The sequence below is a fragment of the Tarenaya hassleriana genome, unplaced genomic scaffold (genome assembly GCF_000463585.1).
Source record: "Tarenaya hassleriana unplaced genomic scaffold, ASM46358v1 Cleome66, whole genome shotgun sequence".
Taxonomy (NCBI): domain Eukaryota; kingdom Viridiplantae; phylum Streptophyta; class Magnoliopsida; order Brassicales; family Cleomaceae; genus Tarenaya; species Tarenaya hassleriana.
The window spans coordinates 565,476-584,829 of NW_010969135.1; the positions used below are offsets into that span (position 1 = coordinate 565,476).

Below are 19,354 nucleotides of genomic sequence, written 5' to 3' on the forward strand. Positions count from 1 at the left end.
GCAGACTGAAATTCCTCTTTCCATACATCATTGCACATTGCTCTATCAAGTTTAACAGATAAAGGGTTCGCTGCTTGACTGTTGCACCAAGTAAACCTCATACCCCGGTAAGAGATGTCTGAGATTCCAATTTCTTCAACACAGTTCCGAAACTCATCCATGCTTTGCTGGCAATTTTGCGGTAGGAACTCATCAAATCTGTCTGAGGGATCTAAGATTTGATTAAAGTCCCCCAAAACCACCCAAGGAGAAGATGCTAAGGTAGGATAGTTGGCTAATAAGGCGAGGTCTTGCCATAGTGTTTTCCTCTCCGCAGCAATGTTGGAACCATATACAAAAGTCACCGTAAGAGATATCCCTGTATCACCATGTCGGATTCCACATGTAATGGACTGCTTCGTTTTATGGTAGACAAGTACTGAGGTTGTTGGCTCCCACACCAACCAAATTCTTGATGTTCCTCCGGGTTGAAAATAAACAAAATGTCTCCAATTTGCTGGTATCGCACTCTTGATCCGAGCCTCATTAGATTCTTTGATGTGTGTTTCCAAAAGACCGCCCAAAAAAGGTTTATGCTCCAAAATCCACTTCCGTATCAAAAATCTCTTAGTTTGGGCATTCAACCCTCTTGTGTTCCACGCAAAAAAATTCATGGGGATCCCGTGCTGAGTTTATGACCTCCTCGTGGCCTTACGACCACGCCCCTCTCCTTTAGTCTTGTAATTGGACTGACTGGCTTGTTTGGAAGGCTTAGTTTTGCTCGGGCTTGGTGTATGTTGGCTTTTGGTTTCAGTGGTTAAAAGGTTGGGTTCTAGCAAGAGAGTGGGTTGTGTGGAATTCAGGTTCTCTGGCATTTCCTGAACGGGAGGTAGTGGGGGGTTGTGTAATTCCACCTCGTGCATATGTGATTCACTAGCCTCTTGTGGAGATGAGGAGGTCTGGACTGCTTTTCTTGCATTAGAAGGAGGGGAGCTAGGCGCATCCTGCAACAATGGTTCCTCAGTGAGTATAGGGGGCTCACTAGTCAGGCTCTGGTCAGGTACAGGTGCAGCGGCATTTCCAAGAACAGCCTTGGGATGGGCCTCAACAGGAGGATCTACACCACTGGCGGACTGGTTCTCGACCTGGGTATCAGACGGAGAACGAAACGGGCAACGACTGAGGCTATGACCAATCTCCGAGCAGTGAGAGCATCGCGGAGGAAGCCAAACATAGGCTACCTCAATCTCATGCTCCTGACCATTAGGCAGACTTACAACAATACTCTTCGGAGGAGTAACCCGTAGATTGACGTTGATATAGACTCTGGCCATAGAGAGATTTTCCTTCATCATCGTTGCCCGATCAGAGTACAGTGGGTCACCAATGCTAGTAGCAATTCGACTGAGACATTCCGAACTGAACATTTGGTGCGGCATTCGGCGGAAGGAGACCCAACAGGCCATAGATGTCAGAACTGGTTTCTCAGGCATGTGATAAGGGTTCCAAGGGGATACATACATTGGACAAGAAGCGATATGCCAAAACCTACGGCTCAACACAACTTCCTTGGTTGCGCGATTGGGCATCCTGAACAGAAACGTTCCGTTGCCAATATCAAAAACCCCAACCCGAGGACCTGCCTTTGACCAGAGAGCATTGGTAATACCGATAACACGTCCCATAGCCGGCGGGATTCCGTAAAATTGGCCGATGACAAAATCGGCCCATTCCGAAGCTGAGGATTCGAGAGTCTCTGCTGTAATCGAAATCAGGGGGGCCCCTAAGGAGTGAATGGTCGGCGTACCTGTCCTCTTGAGAGGTCTCAAGGAGTTTAGAAGACGACGGCTCCAGCTGTCGGGATTCTCCAGAGTAGCTGATGGAGGGGGGACATGTTCTCTAACCTCTAGGGTTGGGACTTGGGGAATAGATGGGGGGGGGAATGCAGAGGCTGCGCCAAACTGAGTGAGGGAGGTGCTACAGGAGAGGGAGATGGAAGAGCCGGAAAGTCCTGTTCATAGCTTGAACTGGGGCATTATCAAAAATACCCTTAAAATGCTACTTCTACTTCAAGACCTACCCTGGTCACATGTGACCAATGTGACCGAAATATAGTATGGTCACATTTTGATTTTTATCGATTATAACGTTAAATTTATGGTGATCACACTAATTCATTATGTTCATACCTTGTATATCTTACTAATCATTTGATTAAAACATCATAAATTTAACGTTATGAACAATGAGATCAATATGTGACCATACTATATTTCGGTCACATTGGTCACATAGTCACAAGGGTAGGTGTTGAAGTAGAAGTAGGATTTTAAGGGTATTTTTGATATAATGCGGCTTGAACTGGTCGGAACTTTAGTGGTTGGATTTTGCTGGGAGATTTCTGAGATGGAGGAGGGTGGGGGAAGAGAGGTAGAAGGTCGAGACCCTAAGATACCAGGGGATGGAGGCGCAGAGTTTGATCTCAGTCTTGGGGGCATATTGACAGGGAGGGGTGGCCGGCCGGCGGCCGCCCAATTGGGTGCGCTAGGGTTCGAAGGGGTAGAGAGAAATGAGAGAGTTTTCTCTCTCTAAAAAAAAAAGCTTTTTCATATATATATATATATATGTCATGTGTGTGTGTCATGAAAAATCAGAATGTATGTTGTGAGATTATTGGAAAAGTGTATTGTTTAAATTTAATGTGGATTTGATTGGAAATACTTCTGTTCTTTTTGAAGATGGTGTGTATGAAACTGGAAAAGGGATAATGGGCCTTAGCCCAAAGTCTTATTTGCTTACAAATGGCCCATTAGTAGTTGGTTCATTAAACAAGACGCTTCCTAAACGACGTCGTATTGGTTTCAACGCTTTAATTCATTCCATATATCATCGTTCCTCTGTTCTTTTCGCCAAACCCTAAATCTCGAGGCGTATCTGCGAATTGTAGAATTTTGCTCAAAGGATTTCCTCAGGTTATATGATTTCTCGATTCTTCCTTCTTCTTCTTCTTCTTCCTTTTTTTTTGCGTTGAAATTTCTGTATCATGGAAGTATCGCTGTTAGTTTGTTATATGGGAATTGTTTGACTTATCCGATTCGATGTTGATGCTCTATGATCTGCTACGTGTTGTTGTTTTATTTATGATTCTTCCTTTTAAAAAAATCTCGAAATTTCTGTTGAATCGAAGATTCCTGCGGAATTTTATGTTGAAATCGTAGCTCTTCGTCGAAATTTGGCTCGAAGGTGCTTGGGAAGTGTATATATGTTCGTATCTCCAGGCTGTAGGTGTCTTGGTGGTTTCAATTGCGCGTTTGTGTTAGGATCTGGACTTTAACTCGTTTGGATCAGTACCTTGTGGTGTCCAGTTGCATTCAGGATGATGGGTTTTTCCGCGGTTCAATGAGAAAACGGTTGTTCGAGGATGTCCTAATTTTTGTTTTTGTTCTTTACTAGTTCAGGCTTGTTAGCACACTATGTCTTCTGTTTCCAGCCAACCACAGTTCCGTTACACACAACCCCCTACTAAGGTTCTTCATTTGAGAAATTTGCCATGGGAATGCACCGAAGAGGAGCTGATTGAACTTGGGAAGCCCTTTGGTAAGGTTGTGAATACAAAGTGCAATGTTGGGGCCAACCGAAATCAGGCTTTCATTGAGTTTGTAAGTGGAACTCTTCTAAATGAAATATTTTTTTGGCTACCCAGAGGATGAGTGCTAATCGTGGTTACCTTTGGTTATTTGTAAATTCTTTCAGGCGGATTTAAATCAAGCAATAGCAATGATTTCATACTACGCTTCTTCGTTGGAGCCTGCTCAAGTTCGAGGTAAAACCGTCTACCTCCAGTACTCCAACAGGCAAGAAATAGTGAATAACAAAACGACAGCAGATGCTGCTGGAAATGTTCTGTTGGTGACAATTGAGGGTCAAGATGCTCGCATTGTCAGCATCGATGTTTTGCATCTGGTAAGTACACCATATACCTTTTTGGTTTGTCTAGAAGAGGTAAACACATCGCTGAACAATGTCCCAGTGAGATTCTGATAACTAGGTTGTAGTTTGTCGTGCTTCTGAAAGCTTTCTTTTGACATGAATGTAAATGGATCAGCAGGGCCATGTCAAGGCAATATCTTCAGTGGCAGCCTAATGCGTTAGGAGAAAGATCGCATGTGTGTTTGTTTCCTTTCTCCTTTCCCTAACACTGCCTCTTTCTTCCCTACTCTACCTCACGCTTCCCTTTTATCAAATCCTTTAGGCTCTCGTACATGGTCTAAATAGGTCTAGTTATTATGTTGATTTAATCTAATATGTGCAGCTATATTTGCACTGCTATGGTAATATAAAGTTCAGGCGAAATTTCTTCAACTCTGCTCTAAGAATTCGATCTGGAGTTCATCAATCTGCTAACCTATTCAGAACAATTCTGAGTTTTTATAAGCATCTTGGATTCTTGGTTAATATGTACCAAGACAATTCTTGTGTCTTCCTGAGGCTTTAAGTTGGTCTCGTTCTTATTTTTTCCCTTATGTTTGGTTGGTATCTATTGATAGCCTAACCTTTATAATTTTACGTGAGTTTCTGTACCACATATGTTTTTGCTAATATGGTCTTTGTGTTATTGCACCGAGTGCTAATTATTACTCCTGGGTTTGTCCACAAGATTAAAGCCGGTCTGTGATGCAGGTATTCTCGGCTTTTGGGTTTGTCCACAAAATTACCACTTTTGAGAAGACTGCTGGATACCAAGTATGTTACTGATCCTATGATTGCATGGATGTATTTTGATTTTTCCAGTGCTTGCTCTGATACCCTTTTTGTTTGCATTGCTTTTAGGCGCTGGTGCAATTCTCTGATGTGGAGACTGCTACTTCTGCGAAGAATGCTCTTGACGGAAGAAGCATTCCTAGGTGATGTTGTATTAAATGTTTGACGCGGCATTTGGTCCGACTGGAAGGATTGTGTAGTTCTAGATTAGACAGTAATGTTTTATCAATTGATATAAAACTTAAATCTAGGCCAAGCGATAAGGGAAATGGGGAATACAAATTAGACGCTAGATTCATGTTGGGGATTGTTAATGTTTTGATTTGCTGGCTTTGTCATGCACATCCTAGGTTTTTATTCATGTTATGTCCTATATGTTAGGCATAGCTATTGACCGACTGCTCTTTCTGTGTATCAGGTATTTACTCCCTGAGCATGTGGAGCCATGCAGTCTTAAGATTACTTATTCTGCTCATACAGATTTAACTGTCAAATTCCAGAGCCATCGAAGCAGGTATCTTGATTGCATTTCCAACTATAGTGTTCTTACACATCACTTGTTGAAGAATGTTCTTTTTCAGTTGGTATTTCCGATCATAAATTGATTCCAAATGTTCTCCTTCTTCTGTGCAGGGACTATACTAACCCTTACCTCCCAGTTGCACCATCAGCCATTGATAGTACTGGCCAGGTAAGAATTAGAAACTTGATATTGGTGTTCTGTTCTGTTGGCAAATTGCATCAATGTCGATTCTCTACTTTATTGTTTCTCTAGCTTCTTTTAATCATTCATTTCCGCATTAGATTATCCACTGCATTATATCTGATTTCTTCGTATCTCTTACTGGAGTAGCGAATTGTTGTATTTTTTCACACTATTGGCTGAAGTTCTGTTGTAGTTTGTACTGTAGGATCTCTGTCTCTTATTACTGTAATGACTAAAAGATTATTTTGTTAAACCCTGCCAGGTGACAATGGGTGTGGATGGAAGGAAGTTAGAACCTGAAAGTAACGTTCTTCTAGCATCTATCGAGAACATGCAGTATGCAGTGACTTTGGATGTTTTGCACATGGTACGTTATGTTATAGCCACTATGAATGGATAGTTGATTCTTTTCTATCCACCGGTTCAAACATATTGATTAACTTCCGCCTTCATATCTTCACTGAGTAGGTTTTCTCGGCCTTTGGACTTGTTCAAAAGATTGCCATGTTTGACAAGAACGGTGGTCTCCAGGCTCTAATTCAATACCCAGGTGCATGTTCCCGCCCCCTCATTGTCTACAATTCCCGTGTTATTTTATGTTCATTGGATGACTCGGGCTGGTGGATTCTTCATATTATGAGGTTTTTGGTATGAGATCTAATTCTGACAGTTTTTTGTTGAATATTTTTTTGTGTATTTTCAGATGTCCAAACTGCGGTTGTGGCGAAGGAAGCGTTGGAGGGACACTGCATTTACGACGGTGGATTCTGCAAGCTCCACATCACTTATTCTCGCCACACCGATCTCAGCATAAAAGTAAAACCCGTTTTCAACTCAAAACGGTATTATTCATCTGGACTCGCCTCGCAAAGACGTTGTTGACATCCTCAAGTCTCTGTTTTTTTGCAGGTAAACAACGACAGAAGCAGAGACTACACCATACCCAACCCAGCCGTGCCTATCCCGGCCCAACAACCCGGGATGCATCCAAGCTCTCACCCCTACAGCAGCGGCGCCCAGTGGGTCTCACCAGGGCAGTCCATGCCTATGGCCATGGGAGGAGGTCATTATCCTTACATGGGTCCCGCACCAGGGTCCATGATGCCGCAGCAGCAGCAGCACTCAGGGCCCGGTCCGATGCCATCTTATGGCACTGGCTCTGGTACTGGTCAGATGCAATGAGACCATTGCTTGGTTGGTCCCATGAGAAGATGTCTCTCTTCTTGGTTTTTAGTAAATTTGTCTTAACCATTTGGTACTCTTTTTTTTTTTTTGAAACACAAACAGCTTTGTGTCTGAAAATTCAAGCAGATATATTCACCTTAATATGCTAATATATATATATGCTTTTGGCATGTAACCCTATTGACTGTTACATTTCCCTTTAAATTGAAGTGGCCATATATTATTATTTGTGATATATGATTTTGAAAGGTTGAAGCAAACGCCAAAAAAATCCAAAAAGGCCGACACTCTATCTAAACATTTTGATAGATAGAGGAGATAAGGTCTCCTTCTCACTCTCGATCTCTATTAAGACTCGAAAACATAATTGAAGTATTTGTGGTTCATAACAGCTCTCATCTCTCTTCTGCGTAGAGGGAGAGAGAGCAGAAGAAGAAGAAGTGAAGAAGACGACGATAACGTTGCGAAAACCCTAAGGAGACTACACAGTATCCATACCCAATGTCTGGTGCTACCCTCCAAGCTTCTCTTCTCTTTCGCCCTTCTCCTTCCTTCCATTTCTCCCCTTCTCCTTCCTCCAAGCGTCACCCTTCCCTCTTCTCTCTCCCCTCTTCCTCTTCTCTCTGCTTTAGCCCTCCATCTCTCTCCCGCTTTTACCGTTTCTCTTCTATTCTTCTCAAGTCCCGATTTCCTCCCCTTCCTTGCACTTTGCACCCTGACAATGTCGCTTTCGATTCCGATTCTCCTGTCAAGGATCCCGACTCTCGAGATGGTGATTGTAACGGCGAGGTTTCGGATTTGGCCGAGACGACGGGCTCAGTTTCTGCTGCCGAGGTGCCGGAGCCTGATGGATTAGAAATTGATAACGGAGAGGGGGAGAGCGACGGTGGATTTGCGGCGGAGAGCGAAGGCCGAGGAGCAACAGCGGAGGATAAAGACGAGCGCAAGAGCAAATTTCCGGTGGTGGTGCTTCTCATGGGGATCTGGGCTGCGATAAAGAGAGCTGTGGAGAAGGTGATGGAGTGGGAGTGGCTGAGCTGGTGGCCATTTTCGCGGCAGGAGAAGCGGCTCGAGAAACTCATCGCGGAGGCTGATTCCAACCCCAAGGACGCGGCGTTGCAGAGCGCTCTCTTGGCAGAGCTCAACAAGCACAGGTAAACCCAGAATTCGCATTGTAGAAATTTTCACACTTCAATTTCTCCGATGTTGTAGTGGAATCCGTTGTTCTGATTTGATTGTTGTTGAATGGTGCCTTGTTTCTTCAAGCCCTGAGGCCGCTATCAAACGGTTTGAGCAAAGGGAACACGCAGTGGACAGCAGAGGCGTCGCTGAATATCTTCGAGCTCTTGTCATTACGAATGCCATTTCAGAATATCTTCCTGATGAACAATCCGGAAAACAGTCTAGTCTTCCTACATTGGTATCTTGACTTTCTGCTCCGTTTTTTCCCCCTGAATTAAGAATTCGAGAAAGGCTAACTGCTTGAGCATGGCTATTTTTAGAATGTCTTATTTCTTGTGTCTTATTAGTTCTATGTCTTGAAAGGTTGACCATATCTCTGTATGATATAATTACGTATTACTGTTATCTATCCTCTATTCATTGTTTCTGCTCACGAGATCCATCTCTTCACGCTAAAATATGTTTATGCTGTCTTTGTTCTTGGCGGTGTTTAGTTTGTTTTCTGTTTTCTGTTAATCACTGATGGTTTATGTGTAGCTGCAAGAGCTAAGGCAGCGTGCATCTGGCAACTTGGACGAATCATTTCTAAACCCCGGTATATCCGAAAAACAACCATTGCACGTTGTCATGGTAAGGATCTTAGCTAGTGTCCCATCAGAAGAGAAATACTGAGTCTGGGCTTCTGTAAATTTAAAATGGTACCGTGCTTTTTTAATATGGCCCCTTTTGTTTGCAAGGTTGATCCTAAAGTTTCCAACAAATCGAGATTCACGCAAGAGCTTGTCTCTACAATCTTATTCACTGTTGCGGTTGGCGTAGTGTGGTATGCTTCGTGTGCTGTTTGGTTAAAAGTAGCATTTTTATTATAGTTTAAAGTTTAGCAGGGAGATTCAGAAGCGCTGATTCTCTTGCATAGGTGAATTTTTTATTGTTTCTACATTTTGTTATTGTTCCAGTTGAAAAAAGCAAATTCCTTTCCCAGGTTGATGGGTGCAGCCGCTCTGCAAAAGTACATTGGAAGCCTGGGAGGAATCGGAACATCAGGTGTTGGTTCAAGTTCTTCATATGCTCCAAAAGAGTTGAACAAAGAAATAATGCCAGAGAAGGTAGAAATTTGATGTTCTAAATGTTCAGTAACTATTCACAAGAAGCCTAAAGTAGTTGAAGTAAGGCTGCCAAGAAACACATAGCTTGAGTCCAGTCGTAAAGGTCTATAAAAAAAACTATGGGAAATTGCCTAGTTGGTGGCAGGTGACTTGTTTGGTAATTGGTAGCATCCTGATTGCATGACTTAACTATTGTTTGTTTGGATACCAGTCGAAGGCTTTTTAGCTATAGTCAGTTGAGATTGGCTTTGATACAATTGAATTTGTAGAGCTGCCTCGTTGTGGCATTTCTTGATGAGTTTGTTTGCCGCAGAATGTCAAAACGTTTAAGGATGTAAAGGGCTGTGATGATGCGAAACAAGAACTTGAGGAGGTGGTAGAATATCTGAAAAACCCATCAAAGTTTACCCGTCTTGGAGGGAAGTTGCCAAAGGTTTGCATGAGAGTTGTTTTTTCTTCGTATTGCACCTTCTCTACCACACATCTTATTGTCTTTGGTTTTGCCATGTCAAAGCTACAATCTATCTGTAGTTACATCCGTTTTTAACTTGATAAGTCTCTTAACAAATATATGCTTCCAGGGAATTCTTCTAACAGGTGCACCTGGTACGGGAAAGACTTTGCTGGCTAAAGTAAGTTTTGGCATATCCACTAGTTGTCTTTTGTTGAATGAGATGGGAATCAAGAGTTAATCTTCGTGAATAAATTATTTCATGTGTGGGTATCAATTTCTGCCACATTCCACTTGCGAACGGCTTTTCATTTTCCTTTTCTGATTAGGCTTACTGATCGTATTCGTAGAGTGCCACGAATTGACATGTTTTTGTTATTTTGTAGGCAATTGCTGGAGAAGCTGGGGTACCTTTCTTCTACAGGGCTGGATCTGAATTTGAAGAGATGTGAGGCGTTTCTTCTAGTTGTCTTTTTTATTTCTGTCTTCAGCAACTTGACTGACCATTATCTTTGTATTACCATCTAGGAGCTCCTTGATTAAAATTTGATTATTAAAATGGTAATCACGCTTTCTTTTGTTTGTTGACAGGTTTGTTGGGGTTGGAGCTCGGCGTGTAAGATCCTTGTTTCAGGCAGCTAAGAAAAAGGTCTGTCTTCACATCACTCGAAAAGAGAGAAGGAATTGGCCTGTTAGGTTGGAAAGACGGTAGGCATAATTAAAATGTCATGAATGCAATCTGAGATGTTGATGGTTGTGTCACAGGCACCTTGTATTGTTTTCATTGATGAGATCGATGCTGTTGGGTCCACGAGGAAACAGTGGGAAGGCCATACTAAGAAGACATTACATCAATTACTTGTTGAAATGGATGGTTTTGAACAGAATGAGGTACTTCTTGATGAGGGATAGTAAGATTTCATGATTCGTATCTGCATCTTCCCCTAATAGTAAATTCATTTATGCAGGGAATAATAGTGATGGCCGCGACAAATTTGCCAGATATTCTTGATCCAGCTTTGACAAGGCCTGGTAGATTTGACCGTCATGTAAGTTTCTAAACTCCTTAAAGTGTGTCTGCGGGGTTGTATTCCACTGGTCTCAAAGCTATGATTTCCTTTTAATTGTTAGAAAATGAAGAAGTGGTATCAGAACTGTCCTATCTGCTTGTAGTTGTAAACAAACACCCTGTGTTGGATCTAACCGTTAGTCTGGAAATTTGTATTGGATTTTATGTTTCCTGCTGTATCGAATTTTACATATCCAGCATGAATCTCGTTTCCATTTCCATCTGATCAGGCAAGAATAACTTGGATAAGTTTGTTGCTATGTTGCTGTAAAACTCTTTCACGAGATCCATCTCTTCACGCTAAAATATGTTTATGCTGTCTTTGTTCTTGGCGGTGTTTAGTTTGTTTTCTGTTTTCTGTTAATCACTGATGGTTTATGTGTAGCTGCAAGAGCTAAGGCAGCGTGCATCTGGCAACTTGGACGAATCATTTCTAAACCCCGGTATATCCGAAAAACAACCATTGCACGTTGTCATGGTAAGGATCTTAGCTAGTGTCCCATCAGAAGAGAAATACTGAGTCTGGGCTTCTGTAAATTTAAAATGGTACCGTGCTTTTTTAATATGGCCCCTTTTGTTTGCAAGGTTGATCCTAAAGTTTCCAACAAATCGAGATTCACGCAAGAGCTTGTCTCTACAATCTTATTCACTGTTGCGGTTGGCGTAGTGTGGTATGCTTCGTGTGCTGTTTGGTTAAAAGTAGCATTTTTATTATAGTTTAAAGTTTAGCAGGGAGATTCAGAAGCGCTGATTCTCTTGCATAGGTGAATTTTTTATTGTTTCTACATTTTGTTATTGTTCCAGTTGAAAAAAGCAAATTCCTTTCCCAGGTTGATGGGTGCAGCCGCTGCCAAGAGATTTTGGAACTCTACCTCCAAGACAAACCTTTGGCTGACGATGTTGATGTTAAAGCTATTGCCCGTGGGACTCCGGGTTTCAATGGTGCTGGTGGGTGGTGCCTATAATCCTTTTTCATTTTAAACAAGTCCTCTTCTTTCTTTTTTTTTTGGTATACATAGAGTTCACAAAACTTTTAATCTATGAAGATTCACCCCGCGTTTTCCTCGAATACTATCTATTGATATCCAGATCTCGCAAACTTGGTAAATATTGCTGCCATAAAAGCTGCTGTTGAAGGGGCCGAGAAGTTGACTTCTGTGCAGTTGGAATTCGCCAAAGATCGGATAGTTATGGGTACGGAGAGAAAAACAATGTTCATATCAGAAGAGTCTAAAAAGGTGTGTCCTTTTGCGATTTCATAATCTAGCGGGATTTGGGATTATATGCTCGGAAGCTTGACATAACTTGATGTGTAACCTTTTCAGCTCACGGCATACCATGAAAGCGGTCATGCGATAGTGGCGTTCAACACGGAAGGAGCGCATCCGATACACAAGGCGACAATAATGCCACGTGGATCAGCGTTGGGAATGGTGACACAGCTTCCATCAACGGATGAAACGTCGGTAAGCAAGAAGCAGCTATTAGCACGTCTTGATGTTTGTATGGGAGGAAGAGTGGCAGAGGAGCTCATCTTCGGTCAGGACCATGTAACCACTGGAGCTAGCAGCGATCTCTCCCAGGCCACCGAGCTCGCTCAATACATGGTAAATATCTCACTGCGATAGAATAATATGCTCAACCGGATTCATCTGGTTTATATTAAAAAGTAGGAAATATGTTTGGGACGTTTGCCCAATAAGTTATTCCGTAATGGGTAAAGAATGATTTTGTGGATTGTGTAAAAAAAGGTGTCGAGTTGTGGGATGAGCGAGGCAATAGGACCAGTTCATATCAAAGAAAGACCAAGCTCAGAGATGCAATCACGCATTGATGCCGAGGTCAGCTCCTTTTCAATCTTGCAAAGTCTCTTCCTTTCCTTCCTCTCTCTCTCTCTGTTCACACTCTCCTTTGCCATTTCTCTGCCATGGACACTTAGAACTGACAAATTTCCACGGGTGGATCTGAGCAGGTAGTGAAACTCCTTCGAGAAGCATATGATCGCGTCAAATCTCTGTTGAAAAGGGTTCGTACCCGAACTCTCACACCCACCGTATCTTTTTTTCCTGGTCGTGTAACAATATGAACCAGATGTTTCCAAGACTCCTGACAAAAAAAACTTTTTTTCAGCACGAGAAGCAACTACACATGCTAGCAAACGCACTTCTGGAGTACGAGACGCTAACCGCGGAGGAAATCAAGCGTATTCTGCTCCCGCAGCGTGAAGGGGAAGAATTTTCGGAGCAACAACAGGAACAAGGAGACTTGGTATTGGCGTAAGAAGCAAGTGTAGTAGTAGCAGTAGTAAGAAGGGGGGAAAAGGGAGATAGGAGTGAGTTTTCATAGATTTTTTTTTCTTTTCAAAAAGACAAGATAGATACCTTGTCCAGTGGTGAAAAGAGGGGCTTCCATGTCTTAAAAAGTTTGTACAGAGAAAAAAAAAACCTCTCCTCCTCAAAGCCTCTCTTACGATTATTATTATTATTCACACACACAATGCGGTGTTTAATGTATTTCCACCTCATTATTTTGTTGGCCCTTCCCCCACGTCCACACTTCATATGCCTCCTTTCTGACACTAGTGCCGAAAGAAACACACAATGTCAAAGGGGATCGGATTAGTTGGTGTGTCATTGTGTTACCATTGCTTTGTGTAGTTATTTCAGAAGTCAAACCAAACAATAAAGAAAAGACTCGGGGACGTATTTTCATGTTGACATAAAAAAAGCACATAACAGAACAAAAAAAAAACGGAACACAAAATCAATAGGGATTACAGAATGTACACAGTGCATGCAAGCTAGGAATAAAGAGTGGACCTTTGCAACTAATGTTTCTGGGTCTTTTTCTTTGGATTTATTAGGTAAAATATGGCTCGTGTAAAGTAAATAGGAATCAAAATTTTTCTGACTCGTGAAACACGGGCTACAGCCGAACCCCCAACTCGAAACGAACGGAACTTTTCTCCATCATTCTTGTAAAACATACCCACCCCTCCCTACAACAACAACAACAAAAAAAAAGGTTGATTGGCTCTTATCTTTCTCTCTCTCTCTATCCCTCTCTTCTTACTCACCAAACAAAAATAGCGGGAAAAGGAAAAAGGAAGAAGAAACCTAAAGGCTAAAACTTGGTGAAGTGATTAGTAGTGGGACCTCAGGAGTCAAGCCTCCTCTCAAAGAAAGAAGGGAGCAGGCCCTCCAGCTGTCACTGTTTCCGGATATACATCAAATTGTAAGATTCCTGCAAGTGGTGTGTGGTGGTCCCTCCTTCGGAGAGAGACAGAAAGAGGGCCTTTTTTTTTTTCTCTTTTACCCTCAAAGAAGGGAAACCCCCCAAAATCATATTTGGTTCTAGAAGAAACGCCTTACAAATAAAAATGGACAAAATGGAAAGTTAAAAAAGGCAACTCTTTTTTTTTTTTGTTGGTATGGGTGGATGGTGATTAAATGCCCTGTCCGTTTCTCCACTTGGAAAGCCCTTCATCCAATGGCGAATCACCATTCCAACAATAATGATATGATCATCATTCATATCTGTTCTCTCTTTTTTTTTTCAATCTTTCCCGTTATATCTCAGACGCTGTCGATCGGTTCAGTTCGGTCCTGAACTGCGAGACGTTCAGAGACATCCGCCAATGACTTAAGATTGCATTTGATCAGAGCTTCCACGAAGTAGCAAGTTTCGTCCTTTGTATTACCTTCCGGCACGTCCACCACGAATGATTCAATCACTAGTGTTCCCGGTCTTCCTTCTATTGTCTCCGGGTGAAGCGATATGACGGAAGAATAGTTCTGGTTTTGTACAGACAGTTGACAACAGTGTTAGCTTTTAGCTTTTTACCCCATCTAAAAACTAGAATTCTAGATCTCAACAACAATATCTCATGTCTTCTTTCAAGCTCATGCCTTTTCATACTGTGGAACTCATCCGATAATCCAAACAGCCTAAAACTCAAATCTAGATAAGGTAGCAGCAGAACTTTCTGGATAAAACGACAAACAAAAGCTGTAGAATTTCGCAGCCTGTGAATGAAACTTCAAACTCAAAGCAACAGAAATGAGTGATGCAAAATGTTTCACGGACCAAAAAGAGGGTGAATTGGGTACCTTGAGCCTATGGTCACCGCCGACAATCCTGATGCTGAGGATATGCTCATTATCATCAAGAAATTCCAACCTCTCTGTGCTTTTAGTAGCCGGTAGCCCGGATTTCACATCAACTTCTCTTACAGTACCAATTTCAAGGTTTCCCTTCACCACACACCTACTGACGAACGGCTTGTACTTCTGCGGCTTATCGAATCTCCTCACAAGAGACCATACCTATTCAAGAGATAAGCAAAGTTTTCATGAGGTCAACCATAAATTCATGATTGTAACATCGTAACAAAGCTCCAAACCCTAGGAAATTACCCACATTCATTGAATCAGTTGAAATCACCTAATTACAAATGCACAAACCAAAATCGAATCAAACAGTAAAAGTAATCGGATAATCACCACTGAAACTCGCAGAACGCTTCGAGAACAGATTCAATAGAGATACTGAAGGTGCATACATCGATCCTCCACACCATTAGAACCAACAGATATCGCTTTTTCATCAATCATCTTGCTCGATACCGTGTTTGTTAATATAATAATAAGAGATGCATGGATAGGAAAAGAGACCGTGACTTTCCCGAGGACGAAATGGAATCGATTGACTATGCAATCGGACCTAAAACGCAGAAAAATCAACCGAAAACAGAAGGTATATACAACAACATAGATGAGAGCACCGAGAGCTTACGAGATGAACAGGAGCTTTGATGTGCTTGACAAGCGTCGAGCTGGACTGATTCTCCATAGGCTCGTGCCTGTGATGCCTCCTGATGTACTCGCGCTCCGGACTCGCCGCCATGACGTTCTCCGTCCCGTTCGCGTTCATCTCGATATGGCCGTTCCGGAAACGGCAAAAAGACCACCAAAACCGTCGCAGAAGAGAGTGAAAAGCACGGGAAAAGGCTAGATCGAGTCTATATGAGTCCTGATGACCGTCGCCTCAACTCACCGGAGATCCGAACTCCGATGTCCCCCGCCGGCGAGAACCTCCGGTGAAGGGGATTTGTGAATAAGAGGAAAAGATGTTGGTCGCTTGTGTGTAAAACAGCCCCAACTGACCCTCTCTCTCGCTCTAAATATTTTAATTTTACCAACCGATATATTAAATTATGAATAAAACAGTTAAAAATACCCACAAAATATCCCACTTTTTTTATTTATAAATCCATAAATATAATAAAAAAATACTATTTTTTGTCAAACAGATGGGAGAGACGATGAGAGAGTGTCAGTGGATAATAGCCCCTGAAGTTTCAGAGTATTACGGGAGTGCCATTTCTTGTCCTTTTCTGGTCTTGCGATATTGACGAATATACCCCTGGCGGCTTTTGTATGTATGCAAGTATTTTCACTGTTTTGATTGGGTTAGCCTTACAAAATTAACTCTATTCTATACGGTCTAATTTTCTGATTATGTTTATAAAATTATTATTATATATATATTCAAAGTTTCCCTAATTACATTTCAAATTGGAAAATTATGTAAAGTATATATATAAAATCCATAGATATATGTGTATTGTCTAAGTAGTTTTGTTTTTATTTTGATTATATGAATTAATAGATAATATATTAGGGCTTTTTTTTCCATTCTGACCTCTACTTTTTCCAGACTCGAAGAGCCAATCTCGAAGGAGTAAATGGGCCAATGCGCTTTATTTAAATATATTTTAAGCATCTTGTACAAACTGTATGATGTACTGTTTTTTTACTTATTATATATTTTTTCTGTACTCTACTTTTACCATGTAGCTTTATCACCACTTACATATTTTTATATAATATATACATATATACGTACATATTTTTTATAATATATATATATATACACATGTACATGTGGATAGATTCAATGAATCATCAATTTCCTAAATTAAATAGTCACTTTATATGGCCACACAAAAAGTTCCTCTCTCTTTTCCGAATTGTTTATTTTGTAGCATAAAATATAACGATTTTATGTATTCAATCGTAATAGGAGAAAAAAAGAAATCCCTTTATATATATTTTCATCATTATATATAATATATAGATGAAACAATTAATTTTAAATCAATACCGAAGTAAAATTTACCATACATTATAAAAATATAATTCGGACAGAAAAATATAAATGTATAATTATTATGATTTATAATTTTTTTCCTTCAAAATTAGCTATATTATGGATTTAAATTAAGATAACTCGATTTTTTCACTATCATATCAATATTATTTTTAAAAGGGTAAAACCCCTAAAAAAACCTTGAACTTGCAAAAAAGTATACAAATAAATCCCCAATTTGAAAAACTGTCATTTAAACCCTGAACTTGATATATGTAACTGATTAAAACCTTAAACTTGCAAATTGTTGCTGTAATAACCCCTTGACCAGTTTGACCCAAAATTCAGGCCATCGGATATCCACCTAGGACCGGAAATCTGAGATAATCTTGTCCACGTAAGCAATTTTAAATGTTGTTTTGCCACATCAGCATATTTTAGTCCAATTTTTAAACCGGTTTTTGAATTAAAAAAATCTGGTTCTGTAAATTTAATAAACCGGTTTGAAAAGAGGGTAAATAAAAGGGAAAAAATCGAAACACAGTTTTTACCTACCCTAAAAATCCCTAATTTCTCTTTCCTAAACTCTAATCCGAGCGATTTCCTTCAAAATCTCCTCTGTCGAATGTTATGTTCGTGATCGCGTGGTGGGAAAAGTTCTGTTCGTGGTACAGTGGAGTTCGCTCCCCTGTTGCCTCGAAAGATCGTCTGTCGACTGTAGTTCGAAGGAATCGACATGATTAAGGTAAATTTTCATATGGGTGGGAGCAAAGATTACGATAAGGATTATATTATGCAGTACATGGGTGGTATCGTGTTGAAGGACATGCCGATGGACCCAGACTTTATGTCTTGATTTACGTTGCTTGATGTGGTTTGATCTCAGGATATGTGGGGACCAATATATGGGTTTTGGTACAAGTTACCTAGTGAACCATTTGATGATGTTAGGCTTATTAGGCAAGATTGCGATATGGAAATAAGAAGAATGGTCCGAGAAGCTAGAGAAGAGGGAACAATAGATATATATGTGGTCCATGTTATCGATGAGCGTGTTTTGCCAATATCACAGGAAGGTCTGTCAGATGAAGAGAGAGATCAAGAGACAGTTGGTGATAAGGTAGCTGAAGATGAGAATGTTGTTGTTGATACTGCTGATAATGTTATTCTCGATGAGAATGATACTACTGTTGATAGTGGTGAGGATGGTGGAGATGAGAATGATGATGTTGCAGATGTCAATGATGGTGTTGGTGAAGCTGAGAATGTTGATGTTGGTGCAGATGAAGAAGAAGATGGTGAAGAACTTGATGAAGAATTGGTAAACCTTGTATCCAAAAAGGAAGACATGGGGAATCAGGGTTGGACTTTCAGTGATCAGGAGAATACGGGTGATGATGATGTGTTACCAACTACACCCCTGAACACAGATGAAGAGTGGCAATCTTTTGAGAAAAGAAACCCACAACCAGGATCAAAGAGAGCTCCAAGAACAGGAACAAAACCTGAAAAATCCAAACCTATTCTGCTTTATCTCGGGCAGATATTTAATACAAGAGAAGAATTCAAGGATAGGTTATTTGAGTATGTGAAGACTGAAAGGTACAATATTAGAATGGCGAAATCTGAGGTTGGAGGTTTGAATCTGTGTGCAGTCATGAGAGTTGTTCATGGAGATTATATTGTTCAATTGAGAAACCATTGAACAAGTTGATGATAAAGGCGTATTCACCCACCCACAACCACGACCCAACGGGACACGCAAGACTATTTACCATTAAGCGAATGGCGAAAATCTTTACAAATGATTTAAAGACGAAGAAAGCTTTTACAGCAAAAGATATGCAACATGAGTGTAGAAGGCGTTTCAATATGACAGTTACTAAGTTTAAATGGTTTAAGGCTCGAGAAATTGCCATGAAAATAGTGAAAGAGGAGCAAAAAGTCCAGTTTGGAAAGTTGTGGGATTATGAGGCAGAAATTCAACGTTCTAATCTCAATTCTTCGACGGAGATCAAAACTGTGGCTGCAAGCACAGGTAACGAACAACTCTTTGATAGATTCTATATATGTTTTGATGTGCTGCGTGAGAGTTGGAAAATGTATTGTCGGTCAGTGATCGATTTGGATGGATGCTTTTTGAAGTGGAAAATAAAAGGTGAGTTGCTAGTTGTTGTAGGCAGAGATGCAAATAATCATATCTATCCAATCGTGTGGGCTGTGGTACGGGGCGAGACAACTGAGACATGGTCTTGGTTTATTACGAAATTGAGAGCTGATTTAACGTTAGGAGATGGACCCAACTTGACAATACTTTCGGACAAGCAAAAGGTACACACCATCTTCTTCTGTTGGTTAATACTATAGGTGAGCAAACATTTTCCGGGTTAACAAATCATCTTCTTTTGTTTTGGCGCAGGGTATAATCAATGCCATTAATCATATTCTACCTGAAGCAGAACATCACATGTGTTCGAAGCATATATATGCCAACTGGAAAAAGGTTTACAATGATGGTGAGTACAAGAACCTTTTTTGGAGTATAGCCAATGTTTTTCATGAGGGTGAGTATTTAGAACACTTGGAGAGGTTGAAGCAGTACAATAGATCGGCGTATGAGTTCTTGATGTGCAAAGAGCCCGAACAATGGGCGCGTGCATTCTTCAGGTCTGAATCACAGTGTCCATAAATCAATAACAACATGTCGGAAAGTTTCAACAACACAATACGTGAGGCTAGATTGCGACCTATTGTCGATATGCTTG

At 40.9% G+C, this 19,354-nt stretch overlaps 3 protein-coding genes across 6 annotated transcripts; 2 read left to right on the forward strand and 1 right to left on the reverse strand.

Annotated features, from left to right (window-relative positions):
- Positions 1 to 2,862: 2,862 nt before the first annotated feature.
- On the forward strand, positions 2,863 to 6,857 carry LOC104800290 (polypyrimidine tract-binding protein homolog 2-like). 4 transcript variants are annotated; one of them, XM_010523080.2, is made up of 11 exons: positions 2,863 to 2,951; positions 3,438 to 3,638; positions 3,733 to 3,942; positions 4,660 to 4,722; positions 4,810 to 4,883; positions 5,159 to 5,254; positions 5,374 to 5,431; positions 5,709 to 5,813; positions 5,915 to 5,996; positions 6,150 to 6,262; positions 6,356 to 6,809. In XM_010523080.2, the coding sequence occupies exons 2-11, from the start codon at positions 3,453 to 3,455 to the stop codon at positions 6,626 to 6,628; spliced, it is 1,260 nt and encodes a 419-aa protein (XP_010521382.1). In that variant the 5' UTR covers positions 2,863 to 2,951; positions 3,438 to 3,452; the 3' UTR covers positions 6,629 to 6,809. The 4 variants fall into 4 exon arrangements, with proteins under 4 accessions (XP_010521382.1, XP_010521383.1, XP_010521384.1 ...); XM_010523081.2 differs by having other exon boundaries at positions 2,906 to 2,951; positions 3,433 to 3,638; XM_010523082.1 differs by lacking the exon at positions 2,863 to 2,951 and adding an exon at positions 4,085 to 4,145 and having other exon boundaries at positions 6,356 to 6,857.
- A 126-nt stretch (positions 6,858 to 6,983) lies between these two features.
- LOC104800292 (ATP-dependent zinc metalloprotease FTSH 11, chloroplastic/mitochondrial) lies at positions 6,984 to 12,969 on the forward strand. Its single transcript, XM_010523084.2, is given in 17 exon segments — positions 6,984 to 7,785; positions 7,898 to 8,051; positions 8,351 to 8,443; positions 8,551 to 8,636; positions 8,796 to 8,919; positions 9,233 to 9,352; positions 9,501 to 9,551; positions 9,757 to 9,818; positions 9,962 to 10,019; positions 10,136 to 10,261; positions 10,339 to 10,445; positions 11,284 to 11,387; positions 11,529 to 11,677; positions 11,765 to 12,046; positions 12,191 to 12,280; positions 12,412 to 12,465; positions 12,570 to 12,969. Coding segments are annotated over 17 exon segments (2,463 nt in total). The 5' UTR covers positions 6,984 to 7,132; the 3' UTR covers positions 12,720 to 12,969.
- Positions 12,970 to 13,383: 414 nt separating this feature from the next.
- LOC104800293 (abscisic acid receptor PYL8) lies at positions 13,384 to 15,618 on the reverse strand. Its single transcript, XM_010523086.1, has 3 exons — positions 15,234 to 15,618; positions 14,549 to 14,764; positions 13,384 to 14,233 (listed from the first exon to the last, which is right to left on the reverse strand). Exons 1-3 carry the CDS (start codon positions 15,369 to 15,371, stop codon positions 14,015 to 14,017), a joined length of 573 nt encoding a protein of 190 aa, XP_010521388.1. The 5' UTR covers positions 15,372 to 15,618; the 3' UTR covers positions 13,384 to 14,014.
- Between the last annotated feature and the right edge of the window lie 3,736 nt (positions 15,619 to 19,354).